Source organism: Geotrypetes seraphini, chromosome 8 (assembly GCF_902459505.1).
Source record: "Geotrypetes seraphini chromosome 8, aGeoSer1.1, whole genome shotgun sequence".
NCBI classification, from domain to species: domain Eukaryota; kingdom Metazoa; phylum Chordata; class Amphibia; order Gymnophiona; family Dermophiidae; genus Geotrypetes; species Geotrypetes seraphini.
In genome coordinates, this window is record NC_047091.1 from 170,970,431 (window position 1) to 170,991,665 (window position 21,235).

At 45.7% G+C, this 21,235-nt stretch overlaps 1 protein-coding gene across 2 annotated transcripts in view; it reads right to left on the reverse strand.

Moving 5' to 3' along the window:
* HPS4 (HPS4 biogenesis of lysosomal organelles complex 3 subunit 2) overlaps positions 1 to 21,235 on the reverse strand; it is a 97,354-nt gene that overhangs the window by 47,528 nt on the left and 28,591 nt on the right. Inside the window, exons 2-4 of one of the 2 annotated variants that reach the window (XM_033954344.1) lie at positions 12,933 to 13,302; positions 9,598 to 9,688; positions 5,082 to 5,225 (exon numbers count right to left, since the gene is read on the reverse strand). In XM_033954344.1, coding sequence (XP_033810235.1) covers positions 5,082 to 5,225; positions 9,598 to 9,688; positions 12,933 to 12,973 — 276 coding nt within the window. In that variant the 5' untranslated portion in view covers positions 12,974 to 13,302. The remainder of the gene's footprint in view (positions 1 to 5,081; positions 5,226 to 9,597; positions 9,689 to 12,932; positions 13,303 to 21,235) is intronic. The other variant, XM_033954345.1, reaches the window with a different exon arrangement.

Sequence of the window (21,235 nt, forward strand, 5' to 3'; positions counted from 1 at the left end):
CTAGACAACTGAGTTGGTTCCAGAAAAACATATTTTACTAATTGATATCGTATTATGCACTTGCACGGAAACCTAAGAAAGAAGAATCCACCAACTGGGGTTTACAGCTGATCGTAATAACAAAAACTTTTGCCTCTTTTTTTTGTGTTCCCTTGGAAACATCAGGGTAAATCGGGATTTTATTTTTTTAATTTAATTTATTTCTTATATACCGCTATACCGTGAGGTTCAAAGCGGTTTACAATAAAGATACATTAAAGATACAATAAAATAAAATAAATAAAGATAGGTACTTGGAAGTTCTCTAATTGTCCCAAAGGCTCACAATCTAACTAAAGTACCTGAGAAAAACAGAATTAAAAATGGTAAAGAAAGAAAAGATAAAAGACAGAGATAGAGAACAAGATATGAACATCCCAACAATTCCAGTCAGACAATGGGATCTGATATTAGAAGTTCTTAATGACGACATGCCAAGGAGTGAAAGCTGGTAAGCTCTTTGATACTTCATGCATGGAATCCATGAGTTTGGTGAGCTGATAAAAGCGTTGGGAGCTGGTCACAACCCCTTTGTATTTTATGTCCCAAGAACTCTTTAGATCTGTTCTCATGATCCATTCCTTATCAGGCAAATGCGCCACTGTTAGTGTTAAGTGTTGCCGGAATAGCAACACTTTACGTCTGAGGCTTCCAGTAAATTAGTAACGTCCAATGGAAGATCTTGTTGATTTTTAGTCTCGAGTTGTTGCCCTTGCTTCTGTGGAATATACACTTCTCCCTCGTCATTCGTGGGGGATACGGGCAGCGCCGGACCGCGAATGGCGAAAAACCGCGATTATCCGGCTCTGACCCACCCCCACCTCCCTGCCGCCTTCCCGGCCTTACCTGGTGGTCTAGAGGGCTTTCGGGGCAGGAGCGATCTTCCTACGCTCCTGCCATGAGGAAATGGCTGCTGTGAGTTCCCGTAGTCTCTCGAGACTACGACGGGAACTCCCTACAGCCATTTTCTCATGGCGATCTGCACGGGGCAGAAGCGTAGGAAGATCGCTCCTGCCCCGAAAGCCCGCTGGACCACCAGGTAAGGCCGGGAAGGCGGCAGGGAGGTAAAAAAATATGTTTTTTTAAAATTTTCCCCCTCCCCAGAAAAAAATTGCGATTATGTGAAATTGCGAGTGCAGAAACCGCGAATGGGGAGGGGGAAGTGTACATCTGTTATTTTTTTGAGTTTCATTTTTAGAAATAAGTAGATTTTGTTTTAAAGAAGAAACTTCCTCCTTTTGCTGCTTTAACTTCTTTCCCAAGTCATTTATTTGTGGTGTCAAAGATTTTCCAAGGCTATTCCTTTAATAGCCCCAAAAACGTTTTCATGTTTTGACAATTTAGAAGTTAAGAATTAACTATTTTGGTGGAATTCAGTTTGCCATATATATAAGATGGAGCGTACATTTGCAACACAAAAAGGATATATTGATAAGTTTAAGAAGATTTGGGGACCATTAACAGATTTTTGCGATGATTGATATAATTTTTCCCATAATAAGATACTTGATAAAGGGGGGGTAGGTTTATTCTCTTTATCACAAAATATAAATAAATCATCATAATATTTGTTATATTGTATGCAACTATCAAAATAAGGGGAGGGAAAGGGATTATAATTGAATAATAGTTGATATAATTATTAAATATTATATGATGTTTAAAATTATAGTAAGGACTATATAATAATATGTTGTATTTACAGTAAGTTAGGGAAATATCAAGTGTATGCTTAATGCAATTGTATGAATTTTTATGATTCACTTGTTATATGAAAAATGAATAAAAAGAATTAAAAAAAAAGAATTAACTATTTCATAATAATTTCAAAGAATCTGCAATTATCAGTTCAAAGTGATAATGTTCTACCTTTGAGGAGGTGAAAATGTGGATCGTATTTAGATAACAATAGATAATACAGTGTGGGCCAAGGTATACAATATCTTTTCATTATTTCTTTTTTTTTTTTTTTTACAGCCGTCACGAATAACATTCGTGTGAAGTTTTTGTATCAGTTACATCGTTTTGCCTTTACTTATCATTCAGTAGTGTACTATACCTATTCAATACCTGCACTAAACAATATTTCTCTAAAAATTGCACTACAGTCGACTCCGCTTCTTAAGCGCACGCCCTTCGGACCGTGTCTCCACATGCGCTTAAACGGAGTGTGCGCTTAATAGAAGTGTGGGGGGGGGGAAGGCTGTAGTTAAGCCGGCTCAGTTTAAATATGGCACGTAGGCTGCTGGAGCCTAAAGTGCAGGAAAGCTCTGCCCTACAGCTTGAGTGGAAGCGGAGCGCTCGCTTTCCCAGCTGTCCCAGCGCTTAAGCTGCTGTGTGAAGCCTAGCCATTCCCAGTCAGAACGCGATTGCATTTAATCGGAGTGAATGTAACGTGAAAGACTAGAGGTTGGACCTATGATATCATCATTCGTGACTATGAGAAACCTAAGATAAATCCGAAAATTCTTCGACAGGAAACAATTCCAACTTTTGGTACAATCTCTTATCCTTGGACCAATAGACTACTGCAACATACTATACCTCCCCTGTCCAGCGACCTTGATAAAGCAATTACAAACAATACAAAATACAGCCCTAAGACTCATCTACTCACTAAAAAAATATGACCACATCATAGCAGCAAACCATGACTCACACTGGCTCCCAATACAAGCAAGAGTACACTTCAAATTCTACTGGCTACTATTCAAAGCTATTAATGGAGAAAGCCCAACCTACTGGAACAACCGACTAACCCAATCCACCTCAACCAGGCACAGGAGAACCCACTCACTAATCACACACCCACCAACCAAAAATGTTAAACGAGGAAAATTATATGACAACCTAATGGCCACCAAAGCAGCTAAACTAGACAGACAAATCACCAATCTGTTGTCTTCGACCACAGACTACAAAACCTTCAAAAAAGAAACCAAAACCCTACTCTTCAAAAAATACATAAAACCTATCTTAAATGAACAGTTCCTTCTCAAACTCCACCTACCTACCACATACTCCACCCATATCTAATCTAAAATGTTTCTAATTACTCAACATATATCTCCTTAACTTTTCGAAAATTCTTATGTAATGTTACAATTCTTGTAACCTGACAACTCTTGAACCGCAAGGTAATGGCGGAATAGAAATCACTAATGTAATGTAATCAGTGCAAATTAGCAGATTGTGTGCTTATCTGAATTGCAAATATTCGGAGTTTACATCCATTGACTTTAATTTTTTTTAAAAACGGGACCGTGGTGGTAGGCTGCGGATAACCAAAGCAAGCGCTTAACCGACATGCACTTAGGTGGAGTCGACTGTATACGAAAATCTCTACCTCATAGCATCCCTTTCAAACAGTACTAGCTCACCACCTAGCTCACACTTCCTGCACTCAAACTGTTTAATATGGACCACCAATAGCATCCTGTACTATACTATAATTGTATCTATTTAAATTGCATTACAGTGTTCCCCCGATTGTTCGCGGTTGGCAGTTCACGGTCCCAGTCATGGTCATTCGCGGTATTTTCGAACTGCCGACAAGGAGAGGGCAGCGGGAGAGGCAGGAGAAAGCAGCCAGAGCGCCGCGAGTGCAGGAAATCACTCGCGGTTCACTCCGACCGCCTCTTCCTGCACGAAGTCGGGCCTTATCCAATCAGGAGCTGCTTTGACATGCAGCTCCTGATTGGAAGGCCCGACTTCGTGCAGGAAGAGGTGGTCGGAGCGAACAGCGAGTGATTTCCTGCACTTGCGGCGCTCCGGCTGCTCTCCCACTGCCCTCTTCAGGCTCCCCCATGAAACACCATATTTGCGGATTTTCGAAATTCGTGGGGGTTCCTGGAACGGAACCCCCACGAATCTCGGGGGAGCACTGAATAAGTCACCTTGAACCTATTTAAGCACAGTGCAACTCAGAACTCACAGAAGAGGAGGAAAGAGACACAGAAGAGTAGGAAAGGTAAGAGACACAGAAGAGGAGGAAAGACACACAGAAAGTAAGAGACACAGAAGAGGAGGAAATATTTTTTGCTTTATAAGTCCAGGGTCCTAGCCCTAGGGGCATCTTTTATTCTGAACTTTACGGCAAAGTGTTGCGTTTCATTACAGGGGAAAAATTTCTTATTTTTCGAACTGAAACAACTGTTAGAATTTATTCTGGCCAAAGAAGGTGGAAACGTGACGATTGGTCCAATTGTATGTATTTCTGGATATGATAATTCTAATGCTTAGATATCTATTATTGTGGACTAAAGAAGGAATGATTATTTCCTATCCTAAATCACTGGTTTAAGTGATGTTAGGTTTATATTTTCTTTGAATTATTATTACAAATTTGTTCGCAAGTATTTGATTTGCTTGCTTGAAACTTGAAAAATTGAATAAATAAAAAAGAAAAAGAAATACTGAACCGTTTCCAGCCCAATAATCACACCACCCACGTCCGCTTTTCCTTTGGGCAACGGCGCTGATGCCTACTTCTCCTTCCCACGGTTCAGTATTTGGATATTTTAACACTGAGCTTGCTCAAGAACTGGTGACGGGGCGCATGGGATCAGATAAACGGACCCCTGAGGAAGAAGTGTTTTTCGAAACACGGACCGTGTCGGATCCTTGTTTCTAACTAACGTGAACCATACTGTGGAAAGCAAATATTTTTTTTGTCATCAATAAAAGTTCCTGAATCCTGTACATCAGGTGTGTCCAACCTGCGGCCCAAGGGCCGCATGCGGTCCAGTGAAGTATTTTGTGCAGCCCTGGTCGAGGGCGATGCAGTGTTTTACTCTGCTGCCCCTGGGTGTTTACCATCTTGCCAGCTCCCTCCTCTGTCTTGCTGCAGTGTTTGCGCGTTTGTGCAGCCCCAGAAACATTTTTTTCGGCCAATGCGGTCCAGGGAAGCCAAAAGATTGGACACCCCTGCTGTACATCATTCTCTGCAGTTCTTTTTTTTTGTTTGTTTTGCAGGGTTATAAAGTAAGACGAGCTCTAAATATGCAAATCACATATTTACGATATAGAACTAAATCACATACCCAAAGATAATCCCCGTCCACTCTGACTGCAAATTTTAACTTTCTCAGCCGGATTAGATTAGGAGAAGAGGCAACGATATCGGTCACACAGCGGACAACTCCTGCAATCTGTCCACAGAGGAACTCCTGCTGATCGAGGATAGTCTGCAAGCAGAGGCATTGTCGCAATTAAAGCCTGAAATATTCCGTAGGCATTAAAGTGCAAAGGATTAGAAAGCACAGTTACTTACCGTAACAGTTGTTATCCAGGGACAGCAGGCAGATATTCTCAACAGTGGGTAACCTCACCGACGGAGCCCCGCAGTTGACAACCTCGAAAGCAGACTTGCTTGAAGATCTTTGTAAGAGCTTCCGAGTACTGCACTGTGCATGCGCGAGTGCCTTCCCACCCGAGTTAGGGCGCGCGTCTCCTGTGAGGTACCTCAGTTCAGATACCTAGCTAAGAAGTCAACCAGGGGAGGAGGGTGGGTTGTGAGAATATCTGCCTGTTGTCCCTGGATAACAACTGTTACGGTAAGTAACTGTGCTTTATCCCAGGACAAGCAGGCAGCATATTCTCAACAGTGGGTGACCTCCAAGCTAAGCATAATGGGATGGAGGGAGAGTTGGCAAGTTAAGAAAAGAGATTTTGCAAAACAGATTGGCCAAAATGGCGATCCCTTCTGGAGAAAGTATCCAGACAGTAATGAGAGGTGAATGTATGTACCGAGGACCAAGTGGCAGCCTTGGAGATTTCCTCAATAGGAGTTGATCTGAGGAAAGCTACAGACGCCGCCATTGCTCGAACTCTGTGGCCCGTGACTCGACCCTGCAGAGGGAGACCAGCCTGAGCATAGCAGAAAGAGATGCAAGCAGCCATCCAGTTATTTGGATCGAAGGAGATGAAAAGTTGTGGGGCTGTTCTGTGAGGTTGAGTGCGTTGCAAGTAGAAAGCCAAGGCACGTTTACAGTCCAAAGTATGGAGCGCCACTTCTCCAGGGTGAGAGTGAGGCTTTGGAAAAAATACTGGAAGAACAATAGATTGATTGATGTGAAATTCTGAAGCAACTTTAGGTAAGAATTTAGGATGAGTGCGGAGGACCACCTTGTCATGGTGGAAAACTGTGAAAGGTGGATCCGCAACCAAGTCTTGTAACCCACTGCCTCTTCGAGCAGACATGAGGGCAATCAGGAAAACTACTTTCCAAGTAAGGTACTTGAGATGAGCCTTACCAATTGGTTCAAATGGAGACTTCATCAATTGAGCGAGGACAACATTGAGATCCCAGACCACTGGAGATGGTTTGAGCGGTGGATGAACATTAAAAAGTCCTTTCATAAAGCGGGAAACCACAGGGTGTGCAGACAGGGGTTTCCCATCAAGAGGCTGATGAAAAGCAGCAATCGAACTGAGATGGACTCGGATAGATGTAGACTGGAGGCCAGACTGTGATAAGTGAAGTAAATAATCCAAAACAGACGCCAAGGAGGTAGACATTGGCTCCACATGGCGAGTGGAACACCAAGCAGAAAATCTAGTCCATTTCTGGTCGTAACACTGCCTAGTGGACGGCTTTCTGGAAGCTACCAAAATATCCTGTACAGACTGAGAAAATTGTAGAGAGTCTGTTAGGTGGAAAGGTACCAAGCTGTTAAGTGTAGAGACTGCAGGTTGGGATGTAGCAAGGAACCTTGACTCTGAGTAAGCAGAGAAGGAAAAACCGGTAGAAGTAGAGGCTCCCTGGTGCTGAGTTGAAGTAGAAGGGAGTACCACGGTTGTCTGGGCCACCAAGGAACTATCAGAATCATGGTGGCATGTTCTGTCTTGAGTTTGACAAGAGTCTTGAGAATCAGAGGGAATGGAGGGAAGGCATAGAGAAACTGACCCGTCCAATCCAGTAGGAAAGCAACTGCCTCGAGACGCTGGGGAGAGTATATTCAGGAGCAGAACTGAGGCAGCTTGTTGTTGAGGGGAGAGGCAAAGAGGTCTATTTGAGGAGTCCCTCATCGAGCAAACACTTGACGTAGAGGTGAAGAATTGAGTGTCCATTTGTGTGGTTGCAGAAGACGACTCAACTTGTCTGCCAGACAGTTGTGCTGACCTTGAATGTAGACAGCTCTGAGAAAGATGTTGTGATGGATTGCCTAATCCCACAGCTTCAGAGCTTCTTGACAAAGGGAGTGAGATCCCGTCCCTCCTTGTTTGTTGACATAGCGACTTGGTTGTCCGTCCGGACAAGGACTACCTTGTCGTGAAGAAGGTGTTGAAAAGCTTTGAGGGCATTGAAAATTGCTCTGAGTTCCAACAGATTGATGTGTTGAAGAGTTTATTGTGAGAACTTTCTGATAAGGGAGATTGTGGAACAGCAAACCTCTGGAAAGATTGGAAGAGAGCATCCAGCAGTGGAGAGACTGCTTCAAGAAAGGAGTTACTGTAATTTGTTGAGAAAGCGGGTCGGTAGCTTGTTGCCACTGAGATGCCAGGGTCCACTGAGGTATGCGAAGGTGAAGTCTGGCAAAAGGTGTCACGTGAACTATAGAAGCCAAGTGACCGAGCAGAACCATCATTTGTCTTGCTGAAATTGATGTGAGATGAGACACTTGATGGCAAAGGCAAATGAGGATATCCCGACGTGGTGGAGGTAGAAACGCTCTGAGCTGGACAGTGTCCAGAGTGGCCCCAATGAACTGGAGAGACTGAGATGGGGTCAACTGGGATTTTGGAAAGTTGACTTTGAACCCCAGACTTCGGAGGAACGTAATAGTCTGTTGGGTTGCTGCAATAACCCCTTGATGAGAGGGGGGCTTTGATGAGCCAGTCGTCCAGGTATGGAAAAACTTGAAGACCCTGGGTACGGAGGGCTGCAGCCACCACCACCAGACATTTCGTGAAGACTGGGGGTTGAAGCGAGTCCGAATGGAAGAACTCTGTATTGTAGATGAAGATTCCCCACCCAAAATCTTAAATACTTGCGAGAGTCTGGATGAATCGGGATATGAGTGTAAGCCTCTTTGAGATCCAGAGAGCATAGCAAATCTCCCTGATACATCAGGGAATACAGAGTTGGTAAAGAAAGCATCCGAAACTTCTATTTGACTAGAAATTTGTTGAGGGCTCTGAGGTCCAGAATGGGTTGCAAATCCCCCATCTTCTTTGGAATTAGAAAATAATGGGAATAAAAGCCCATGTCCCATTGGTTCAGAGGAACCTCTTCGACAGCTCGAAGGCAAAGAAGAGCCTGAGCTTCCTGAAGAAGAAGGGGAAGTTGCTCTCTTGGACACTCTCTTGGAGGGCGATCTGGAGGCACCTGAAGAAAGTGAAGTGAGTATCCCTCCCGAAGGATGTTGAGAACCCAGAGATCTGAGGTGATCATCTCCCACTGGTGATAAAAGTGGTAAAGACGACCTCCTATGGGCAGAAAAGAATTCTGATGCAGGGAGGTTGGCATGTCAAAAAGACGGAGGAGGTTTAGATGCAGCAGGAGTCTGAGCCTTCTGCTGTCATTGTTGCTGTGGAGGCCTTCTAGACGGAGACCTGGAGAAAGCTTGTGTCGTTTTTTGAGGATAACGACGTGGTGGTTGCTTGTATGGGAGGAGTCTTAGGCTTCAGCCGAATCAAGGAAGCAAAAGAGCGCTCATGTTCAGAGAGGCGCTTTGTAGCAGCTTCAATAGAATCAAAGTTTTTTTTTTTAAAAAAAAGAAAGATTAAAAGAAACGCGAACACAGCGACTAACAAAAAATAAGAAAGCCGCGGTGAGAGAAGGCAATGAAGGCTGCAGAGCTGAAGTGAAGAGGACTTCTCAGCTCCATGGAAAACTTTGAACTGAACTGAGGTACCTCACAGGAGACGCGCGCCCTAACTCGGGCAGGAATGCACTCACGCATGCGCAGTGCAGTACTCGAAAACTCTTATAAAGATCTTCAAGCAAGTCTGCTTTCGAGGCAGTCCCCTGCGGGGCTCCGTCGGTGACGTCACCCACTGTTGAGAATATGCTGCCTGCTTGTCCTGGGATAATATATATATCAACTAGAGCAGGGATAGGCAATTCTGGTCCTTGAGAGCTGGAGCCAGGTCAGGTTTTCCGGATATCCACAATAAATATGCATGAGATAGATTTGCATCTCAAGGAGGCAGTGCATGCAAATCCATCTCATACATATTCCCTATGGGAGTGGCCTAAAGGAGCTGACTAATCATACCATTATCATATAAGCGTTTACCAGATGCAGTGAGGAACACTAAATAATATCTTCTGAAAGCTACAAAAAGGTCCATAATATAAATTAAAAAAAACACCCCTCCCCCTCCTTTTACAAAACCAAAACATGTTTTTTAGTGCCAGCTGCAGCGGCAACAGCGCCAACACTCAAGGTTTCCTATTAGCGTCAGAGCTCTTACCACCGTGGCCAGCGTTAAAAACGCTAGACCAGTTTTGTAAAGGGGGGAGGGTAAGTGCATTAGCATGCCAAGACCCTTTATTTCAAACTTCTCCTTCCACTGAACATTGTGATGTCTATGAAATAATCCATGGATTACCTGAACAGGATAAAAATAGCAAATGCCAACTCTGGTTGGATCGCCTTCCTCTTTCACCTTTGAGCCATCATAGAGGAAAAAGTAATTCAGCCTAGAGAGAAAAAGAGAACATGTATTATCATAATAAAGTGCTCCCTTTGCAGATTAATGACGCTGATAAATCGAGCCTGTTAACTCAAGACGACCTCGACTCCAGAAAGCCGGTGAAAGCCTAGTTCTTCTTACAAGCATTTAATACATAGGGTAACTGAATATACAATCATTCCGCAACTGGACTAGCTTGCTAAAGACCCCAATGTTCAGCACCTGGCCAATTAAATAGCACTTAGTTAGCTAAGTGCTAATATTTAGTGCAAGATGGCCGCTGAATATTAGTACACTTAGGGCTCCTTTTATCAAGGTGCAGTGGGCGGTTAACGCGTGGAATACCGCGCATTCAACCACCTGCCACACTAGTCGCTAACGCCTCCATTGACGAGGCGTTAGTTTTTTGGCGTGCCGCGGGGGTTAGCGCGTGATGAAATGTCTGATGCACTAACCCCCGTAGCGCACCTTGATAAAAGGAGCCCTAAGGTAGGCTAGGGCTTTAACGCGCAGAATAGGAAATTTTTTAAAATAAAGTAAAATTCTAGAATCTCTTCGGGGTACAGTTTGGGAAGACACTGTTCTCGTGGTTAAAGCACCAATTCGTGAGCAATTCGCTAGCTCTATATGCTTCAATTTACCCCAAGCCCTGCCAGCTGTAGATCAAGTTTCAAGTTTATTTAAAAATTTGATTTCATCGTAATATCATATTCCAATGCGATTTACAAATAATAATAAAAGCAGGGTAAAACCCGCCCCCCCAAAACCCACATATTTTAAAACTATGACACTACAGGACACAAGAGGAAGACAGGTTTTAACTACATTTCATAAAAAGTAGAATGAACACAGAGGTTAAGGATGGGAGTCGTTACCCACTCAATTTTCATTTAGAGCGGTGTTCTTCAATCACCGGTCCATGGACCAGTGCCGGTCCACAGAAATTTCCTGCCGGTCCACAGGGCCAGCATGTGCATCAGGCCCAAAACAGTGTTCTTCAACCGCCAGTCCACGGTCCTATCGATGCGGCGTTATCTTCGAGCTAGCTCCCTCTTTCTAACTGATTCATTACACAAAGCCACGGGTAGTGGCTCCAACGGGCATCCTGCGCCTGAACCGGAAGCCTTCTCTCTGACGTTGCAACGTCAGAGGGAAGGCTTCCAGATGAGGCACGGGACGTGCAAGGTGCAATTAGTACTATTATGGGGGCAGTGTCTGGGGTGGAGATTGGGTAGAGATGGGCAGAGTCTGGCTCACAACTTAGCCCAGTGTTCTTCAACTGCCGGTCCATGGTGCGATCGATGCGGCGTTATCTTCGAGCCAGTGCACAAAGCCACGGGCATCCTGCGCCTGAACCGAAGCCTTTTTTCTGACGTTGCAACGTCAGAGGGAAGGCTTCCAGATGAGGCACGGGATGTGCAAGGTGCAATTAGTACTATTATGGGGGCGGGGTCTGGGGTGGAGATGGGTAGAAATGGGCGGGGTCTGGCCCACAACTTAGCCCAGTGTTCTTCAACTGCCGGTCCACGGACCGATGCCGGTCCACAGAATCATTCTTTTATTTCTGCCGATCCATAGGTGTAAAAAGGTTGAAAAACACTGATTTAGAGGATTTTACCCCACTATAGAATGTTTGAATTTTATAGAATTCAAATAGCTCAGTTGAAAGCGTCCTTAAAGAGCCAGCTTTTTAAGCGAAACTTTGAACTTACTAAGGGCTCAATTTACGAAGCCGCGTTAGCAGTTTTAGCGCACACAGCTTTTTAGCGCGCGCTAAAACCATGCTACGCAGTTAGAACTAACGCCAGCTCAATGCTGGCGTTAGTATCTAGCGCAGCCGGCAGTTTAGCGTGCGCTATTACGCACGTTAAACCGCTAACGCGGCTTCATAAAAGGAGCCCTAAGTGATTTTTCTTCCCTAATATAAATTGGACGCAAGTTCCAAGTTTGAGCTGCCGTAACGGAGAAGTTTTGTCTGCCTAAACTCCCTGTGCTGTCTGAGCAGGGAGAAGTTGGTAGTGGTTCTAGCTACTGATGCTGGCACTCCCTGACCATATTCAGGGGGGAGGGTTGTGCGTCAGCCGCTAAAAGCACACTACTGACTTCCCCGCTGCTCTGATAACCACCATGCGTGCCATAGGTTACCAACACCTGTTTTGGTCTATAATAAAAATAGGCTCTCATCTATTTATTTAAAAAAAAAAAAAAATTTATGAATTACTTAAATCTAAGCGATGAACAAAACATTTACATCCACAATTTCAAGAACAAACATTGTAAAACGCAGTAAACAAATAAGTCTTCCCCACAAATTTCCTCAATATAGAAGACTAAGAATGATTCAAAACACGGCGGTGCGTCTGATCTTCGGCCTGAAAAAAATCCAATCACATAACCCCGTATTTACAGAAAACTACACTGGCTGCCAATTGAGGCCAGAATCGTCTTTAAATTTGGTTGCCTTTGCTACAAGACACTATTCGGCACCTCGCCCACCTACCTCCTGAATCACTTAGTCCTACAGGACAAACCCCGCCCCTCCCTCAATACGTTGATATTCTCATTCCCAACTCCCAAGAGGTGCCACTACAAAAGATTCCTCGACAAAACACTCTCCTTCCAAGCAGGCATCTGGAACAACACCCTAAGTAACCTCCTCTTGAACTCCCCAACATACCAAGATCTCAGAGGAGCACTGAAAACCCATTTATTCGACAAGTTTGTCTGATCCTCCAAGCCCCTGACCCTTTCTAAAAGCCCCTCCATCCCTCCCTGCCCGCTTTGCTTCCCCTTGCCTCCCTCTACTTCCTCCTCCTCCTCTCTTCCCTCCTCCCCCTACCCCCTAACTTATATTGACAACTGTTCCCTTTGTAACCATCAACTTCTGTTTCCACTACTGTATATGGTCTAGAACCGAAAAGATTCATTATTCAGTTTGTACTTTTCCGCTACTGTATACCATCTAGAACTGAAAAGGTATGACGGGATATAAATAAAGCTTTATTATTATTAATTCTTTAAATCTAAAACAAATAATAACCCAGAGTTAAAGAAAGGTGTCCACAATTAACTGTACCGGAATTTAATTCCAAAGATTCTTGCCGGCACGTGAGAAAATCGATATTCTAGATTTAACATAACGAATCCCATTTTCTTTTAAACTGATGAGCAACATCCCTCCCTCAGATCTCAAACACCTCATGAAAAAGTTATAAAACGCAAGCAATACATAGGATGTCTGTGCTACTCACCATGAAGCCGAGACAGGCTCTGGTAGCACGGAGGTGGCCATTTAGTCCCACTTCTCGCTGCTGTGTTTCTTTGGACAGGAAATCACCACCAGACAAATTCATGGGATTCATCATTTTCCCCCCGTTGTCGACATTTCACTTTGCCTATATAGAGATCCGATGATTTTATTGTTTATGTAACCGCATCAGGTTAATACTGACTTCTGTTACTAATTTACTATGGAGCGTGTTTCCAAGTTCAAGGATCTTTTCATGTCCTTCAGGCGAGGCTGCATATTCTACTTCTGAAGCTTTACCTCAACAGATTGTGCAAACTTTTTCTCTCATTTCTCCAAAACGCATATCCCAATACAAACGGATTAATGGATGCCTAAGGAAAACATAGCACAAATTGTAAACAATTGTTATGTTTTGCTCTGTTTTTGCTATCCCTTGTATTATCTGTAATTTTAAAAATATGTTCATCGCTTAGAAATTTGAGTAAGCGATTAATCAAATACATAATAAACTTGACTTGAAGCTGGAGCAGATTATTGGCGTTTATATTTTTAAATTCATAAATGAATACGATGATTGGTGCAACGGTAATTTATGTCCACAAAATTCTGCAAGACTGTTAAAAGTCAAATTCCTTCTTGTAGGTCTGCTTTACAAAAGCCTTCTTTATTGCCCGAGGTTTCTACTTCATATATTCTTATCGTATATATTGTATTTGCCTACAAGATTATTCTCCTTGGAGCGGCTGGGGCACGGGCAGTGTGTCTGGGAGGAAATGCATGGATGGGAGAACATCGCAGGGGAGGAGACATAGGCATCCTGGGACTGTCGGCCAAGTCTCTTCCCTGAAGAAGCCCTTTCTGGATACGTCAATCGCTCCTCCTAAACTTACTTGCTCCACTTCATCACTGACGCTGACCCATTCTGCTTCTATTCCTTTCTATTCCTTTCTCTCCTCCAAAGTATTTAGATCAATGCTTTCTTGTTAAAATGTTTATTTTATTTTTATTTTTCCTCTATCTCTACTTTTCACTTCTCTATTACCCTCCAGGTACTTTAGTTAGATTGTGAGCCTTCGGGACAGTAAGGGAATTTTCCAAGTACCTTTCTTATTTCTAATCTTAATGTATATTTTCTGTAAACCGCTTAGAACCTAACGGATGTAGCGGTATATAAGAAATAAATTACATTACATTACATTACATTCTACAGAAATATGCAACATAAAGGAAGACTAGGTTCTTCCCTTGATAATCTTCTTTCTACTAGAAAGGCATACGAGTCTTGAACGTCCAAGTGCCAATTTTTAGAGGTTTTTGTGTTTTGAAAATGTTATTGATGGTTTATGAGTGTATCCCACGCTGCTCCTTGTGACCCTGGGCAAGTGACTTAATCCCCCCATTGCCCCAGGTACATTAGAGTGCGAACCCACCAGGACAGATGAGGAAAAATGCTCGAGTACCTGAATGCAAACCACTTAGGCTGGTATATAAACAAACCAATTCTCACCTAAATATTTCCAAAACTGTTTGGTGCCTTAGGACCCATCAAGATCCTTGCGTTCTGCAGCTCAGATTTGGTTGTTCCTTCTCAGAAAAAAATTACATTTAGAAATACAGTGGAACTTTGGTTCACGAGCATAATTTGTTCCAGAAGCATGCTGGTAAACCAAATTACTCGTATATCAAAGCAAGTTTCCCCACAGGAAGTAAGGGAAACTCGCATGATTGGTTCCACCTCCCTCCCCTCCTGGTCACCGGCGCTGCTCCACCATATCCCCAAAAGACCCCCCAACCCCAAGGCCACTGGTGCGCTTCCACATCCCCCCCACCCGTAAACGTCGCCCCCCCTCTCCCCCCTGAGAACCGGCATCCCCCACCCGCCCAAACTGAAGGCTTACCCCCATCTGGCACCAGCACACAGCACCAACCCACAGGAGGTGCTGGTTCCGGTGCCCGAAGATCTTGCCTCTTGCCAGGCTAGGCCTTGAGCATCTGCGCATGCTCAAGGCCTTCTGGCTCTCGTTCTCTCCGAGAATCTCGGAGAGAGGCGGGAGCCAGAAGGCCTTGAGCATGCGCAGATGCTCAAGGCCCAGTCCGGCAAGAGGCAAGATCTTCGTGCACCGGCACCTCCTGTGGGTTGGTGCTGTGTGCCGGTGCCAGATGGGGTAAGCCTTCAGTTTGGGCAGGCGGGGGATGCCAGTTCACAGGTAGGAGGACTCGCAAATCGAGTCAATGCTCGGTTTGCGAGTCACGATTTGCGAAAACGTTTTGCTCATCTTGCAAAACACTCGCAAACCGAGGTTTGACTGTACTGAGGAAGAGTATGTTTTTATGTGCAGGGCCAATAGAGTGGAATAAACTTCCAGCATTCCTTTGGTAGCAGAAGGATTTACATCAGTTTAAGAAACTACTCAAACGTCACCTTTTCTGTCAGATGAAATAGGCGTTAAGAGGCAGGATTAACTAAACATTTTTAGGAAGTTGAAAGACTTACAAAAGCTTCGAGATGTTATCTTTCATCAAAAGAAATATTTGTTTTGATGTGTGTGATGCTCTCAACGATGTTAATTTTGTATTGTGTTTTAATTATGTGTGTATGCACTATTGGAATCTTTGAATAAAAGCAGAATATAAATAATAAACTATAAATAATAATAATAACTCTATAATAATAATAATAATAACTTTATTCTTCTATACCGCCACAGTCTTGCGACTTCTAGGCGGTTTACAATCAAGAGAGCTGGACATTCAGCGAGTTACAATGTGCAGATAGTCAGAGGAAATACAGAGGGCAGAAACTTTAAGGAAGCAAAATTATAAATATACAAATTGTTGAGCAAGAGTATACAGATTGGAAGAAATTTCCAAGTGGGTCTGTTAGGAGAAGGCCGTGCAATTAAAAAAAAAAAGCAAAAATTACGATATGATAACAGTAACAGTTTATATATATCATTTCATATTTTTATATAAACCATTTCAAACAAAGGGGCCCTTTCACTACAGCAGCATGCATGTTAAATGTTGCATGTTCTATTTTATACCTATGTGGCACTTGGCATGCTCTAATTCCGGTAGCACACGCTATGCTTTACTAATTTCAGCTCCTAGTACAATCTCTAATCCTAAGTATTCTAGACTATTGCAACATCCTCTACCTCCCCTGCCCTGCAATAATGATTAAACAACTACAGACAATTCAGAATACAGCCCTGAGACTCGTCTATTCATTGAAAAAACATGATCATATTACTGAGGCATTCATCAATTCTCATTGGCTTCCAATCCAGGAAAAGCAATGTTACTTACCGTAACAGTTGTTATCCAGGGACAGCAGGCAGCTATTCTCACTAGTGGGTGATGTCATCCGACAGAGCCCCGATACGGACATCTTGAAAGCATGTCTTGCTTGAAGAAACTTAGAAGTTTCGAGATGCCCGCACCGCGCATGCGCCAGTGCCTTCCCGCCCGATGTACCGGGCGTGTCTCCTCAGTTCAGGTAGCTAGCCTGAGAAGCCAACCCAGGGGAGGTGGGTGGGACGTGAGAATAGCTGCCTGCTGTCCCTGGATAACAACTGTTACGGTAAGTAACATTGCTTTATCCCAGGACAAGCAGGCAGGTATTCTCACTAGTGGGTGACCTCCAAGCTAACCCCAATGGGACGGTGGGAGAGTTGGCAACTTAAGAGAACAAATTTTGTAATACAGTTTGGCCAAACTGTCCATCCCGTCTGGAGAAAGTATCCAGACAATAATGAGAGGTGAAGGTATGAACCGAGGACCAAGTGGCAGCCTTACAAATCTCCTCAATCGGTGTCGATCTGAGGAAGGCTACAGAGGCTGCCATTGCTCTGACCTTGTGGGCTGTGACCTTACAAGGAAGGGATAATCCAGCCTGGGCATAGCAGGAAGAGATACAAGCCGCCATCCAGTTAGAAATGGTGCGCTTCGATACAGGTCGTCCCAACTTGTTTGGATCAAAGGAGACGAAAAGTTGAGGTGCAGTTCTGTGTGGCTTTGTGCGATCCAAGTAGAAAGCCAGAGCACGTTTACAGTCCAGCGTGTGCAAAGCAGCTTCCCCAGGATGAGAATGAGGCTTTGGAAAAAACACTGGAAGCACGATGGATTGATTGATGTGAAATTCAGAGACCACTTTAGGTAAGAATTTTGGATGAGTACGGAGAACCACCTTGTCATGATGGAATACAGTGAAGGGTGGGTCTGCCACTAGGGCCTGAAGCTCACTGACTCGGCGAGCTGACGTGAGGGCCACCAGGAAAACCACCTTCCAGGTGAGATACTTAAGAGGAGCCGTTTTGAGAGGTTCAAACGGAGGCTTCATAAGATGAGATAGGACCACATTGAGATCCCAAACCACAGGAGGAGGTTTGATAGGAGGATTGACATGAAAAAGTCCTTTCATAAATTTGGAAACCACAGGATGAGCAGACAAAGGTTTCCCCTGTAGAGGCTGATGGAAAGCCGCAATAGCACTCAGGTGGACTCGTATAGAGGTAGACTTGAGACCAGACTGGGACAGGTGCAGAAGATAGTCCAATACAGACGATAGAGAAGCTTTCTGAGGTTCTGTAGCATTGGAAATACACCAGGTCGAGAATCTCGTCCATTTTTGGGAATAGCATTGTCGAGTAGCAGGCTTCCTGGAAGCCTCCAAGACCTCCCTCACAGCTTGAGAGAACTGGTGAGGGGTTATGTTGAAAGGAACCAAGCTGTCAGGTGGAGAGACTGCAGGTTGGGATGAAGCAGTGAACCTTGATGTTGAGTAAGCAGTGAAGGAAACACTGGAAGAAGAATTGGCTCCCTGCTGCTGAGTTGAAGTAGAAGGGAGAACCAAGGTTGTCTGGGCCACCGAGGAGCAATCAGGATCATGGTGGCATGGTCTGATCTTAACTTGACCAGAGTCTTCTGAATGAGAGGAAAGGGAGGAAACGCATAAAGGAAGCGATTCCCCCACTCCAGTAGAAAGGCATCTGCCTCGAGGCGGAGAGGAGTGTAGATCCTGGAGCAAAACTGAGGCAGTTTGAAGTTGTGGGGCGCTGCAAAGAGGTCTATCTGAGGCGTTCCCCACTGAGCGAAGATCTGATGAAGGGGTTTGGAATGGAGCGTCCATTCGTGAGGTTGGAGAAGACGACTCAATTTGTCTGCCAAGACGTTGTCCTTCCCCTGAATGTAGACAGCTTTGAGGAAGGTGTTGTGGCGAACCGCCCAATCCCAGACTCGAAGAGCTTCCTGACAAAGAGGGGCCGAGCCCGTGCCCCCTTGTTTGTTGACATAATACATGGCGACCTGATTGTCTGTGCGAATAAGGACCACCATGTCGTGAAGAAGATGCTGAAAAGCTTGGAGAGCATTGAAGATGGCCCTGAGCTCCAGAAGATTGATTTGATGGAGTCGTTCCGAAGTGGTCCAGAACCCCTGGGTTCGCAGACCATCCAGGTGGGCCCCCCAGGCATAGTTCGATGAATCGGTCGTGAGAACTTTCTGATGGGGAAGAGAGTGAAACAGCAAACCTCTGGATAGATTCGAAGAGGTCATCCACCAGAGAAGAGACTGCCGTAGAGCAGGAGTGACGACAATGTGGCGGGACAACGGGTCGGACACCTGAGTCCACTGAGATGCCAGGGTCCATTGAGGAATTCTGAGATGTAGTCTGGCAAAAGGCGTCACATGAACTGTAGAGGCCATGTGGCCCAAGAGGACCATCATGTGTCTCGCCGAAATGGACGGGCGAGAAGACACCGACTGGCAGAGTAGAAGGAGAGCATCCATGCGTTGAGGAGGAAGGAATGCTCGAAGTTGAATGGTATCCAGAACAGCCCCGATAAAGGGGAGAGACTGAGTGGGCTGAAGATGTGATTTGGGGAAGTTGATCTCGAAGCCCAGACTCTGCAGAAAAGAAATTGTAGTCAAGGTCGCCGAAATGACTTCTGGAGCCGACGGTGCCTTGATGAGCCAGTCGTCGAGGTATGGAAATACCTGGAGACCCATGTTCCGGAGTGCAGCGGCCACCACCACCAGACACTTCGTGAAGACTCTGGGAGACAAGGAAAGGCCGAATGGAAGCACTCGATACTGCAGATGTAGATGTCCCACCCGAAATCTGAGAAACTTGCGGGAGGCCGGATGTATCGGGATGTGAGTGTAGGCCTCCTTGAGATCCAGAGAGCATAACCAATCGTTTTGCTCGAGTAGGGGGTAGAGAGAGGCAAGGGTCAGCATGCGGAACCGCTCCTTGACCAAAAACTTGTTGAGGACTCGAAGGTCCAAAATGGGACGCAGATCGCCCGTTTTCTTCGGAACCAAGAAATACCGGGAGTAGAACCCCCGGTTTTGTTGATCTACTGGCACCAGCTCGACGGCTTGAAGCCGAAGCAGAGCCTGCGCTTCCTGTAGAAGAAGAGCGGTCTGCATCGAGTTGGAAGGATACTCTCTTGGAGGGTGGTCCGGGGGGACCCGTTGGAAATGAAGAGAGTATCCCTCTCTTACGATGGTAAGGACCCAAAGGTCCGAGGTGATCGACTCCCATTGATGATAAAAATGGTGGAGTCGACCCCCGATGGGAAAAACAAGGGAAGACAGAACGTCGGTTATGCTCCCTGGAAGAGAGTCAAAAGGGCTGAGTGGCCTTGGGTGCAGCCGGCATCTGAGGCTTCTGCTGAGACTTCTGTGGAGGCTGCCTCTTCGCAGGCTGTCTCGCTAGGGGAGCCTGTCTGGGTTGATAACGCTTCTGGTAGATTTGAGGCGGTCTAGATGGACGAGACTGTTGAGGCTTAGGCTTAGGACGCAGAATGGATTGAAAAGACTTCTCATGGTCCGAAAGCTTTTTAGTGACAGTCTCGATAGACTCATCGAATAGATCCGCTCCCGCACAAGGCACATTAGCCAATCTGTCTTGGAGGTTCGGATCCATATCAATAGTGCGAAGCCAGGCCAGGCGACGCATGGCGACTGAGCAGGCCGCAGCACGTGCCGAGAGCTCGAAGGCATCGTAGGAGGATTGCATCAGCTGCAGCCGCAACTGGGACAGGGTTGCCACTACCTCCTCAAACTGGAAACGAGCTTCAGCATCGATGAAAGGGACGAACTTGCGGAGGACCGGCAAGAAGAAATCCAAATAGGAAGAGAAGAAAAAATTGTAATTGAGCACTCGAGTCGCCATCATCGAATTTTGGTAAACTCGTCTACCAAACTTGTCCATCGTTCTCCCCTCCCTGCCCGGAGGCACAGAAGCGTAGACCTGGGAAGGGTGAGAACGCTTGAGAGAAGACTCGACCAGAAGAGACTGATGAGAAAGTTGAGCTCCCTCAAACCCCTTGTGGTGAACGATGCGGTATCGAGCATCCAGCTTACTGGGAACCGCAGGGATAGAATACGGTGTCTCAAAACAGCGCATGAAAGTCTGGTCCAGCAATTTATGCAAAGGAAGCCGAAGAGTCTCCGCCGGAGGGTGAGGCAAATGCATCGTATCCAAATACTCTTTAGAATATTTAGAGCCAGTATCCAAAGTCACATCTAAGTCATCCGCCATCTGTCGGAGGAAAGATGAGAAAGACAATTGGTCCGCCAAGGCCGGCCGCCGAGACGGACTAGACGAAGTGGAAGCCTCCGGGTCTAGGGAGAGCTGAGACCGGCATGGAGAATAAGAGGTAGATGGTTCCTCATACTCTGGTCCCTCCAGTTGGGAAACATCGGACGATGAGTATCCCAAACGTTGCATCTTTTTCTGTGGGGACACTTCCGAATGATGGGAGGAGTGTCGAGATGAGTGACGAGAACGATGCCCCTCCCGGTGCCGGGATGGGGAGCGAGAACTTCTGTGCATCGCCCGATCCCCCGAAGCCTCTAAGGAATGGATGGGGCTCGAAGCGGTGGATCGCAGAGGTGGCAAGGACGCGGACTCACGCAGCGCCACCCAAGTCTGGTATGGAGTGCGGAAGAACTCTTCCTGCGATGCAGTATGCCCAGGACTCCGAATATCAGGGACCGCCCCAGCGCCCTGTTGTCGAGGAGGAGTAATGGGCTCTAAAGGTGGCATATCAGGAAGGGAAGCCCTCCTGGAGGCATCCGCCGCCCTCCGCCGATCCCCCTCGTCGAGCAGCGAGATCGAACGGCGAGGGGGAGGGGAGGGGGCGGACCGCCCTCAGGAACCGGTGCTCGGACTTCACCCTGAATGTTGGCGATAAGCCGGGGTCCCATAGTTTGCATAAGCTCGACAAACTGAGCTTCCAGCAGGGATCGAAGCGAAGCCGATATGGAGGGATCCGCACCGAAAGGGGGTCCTCC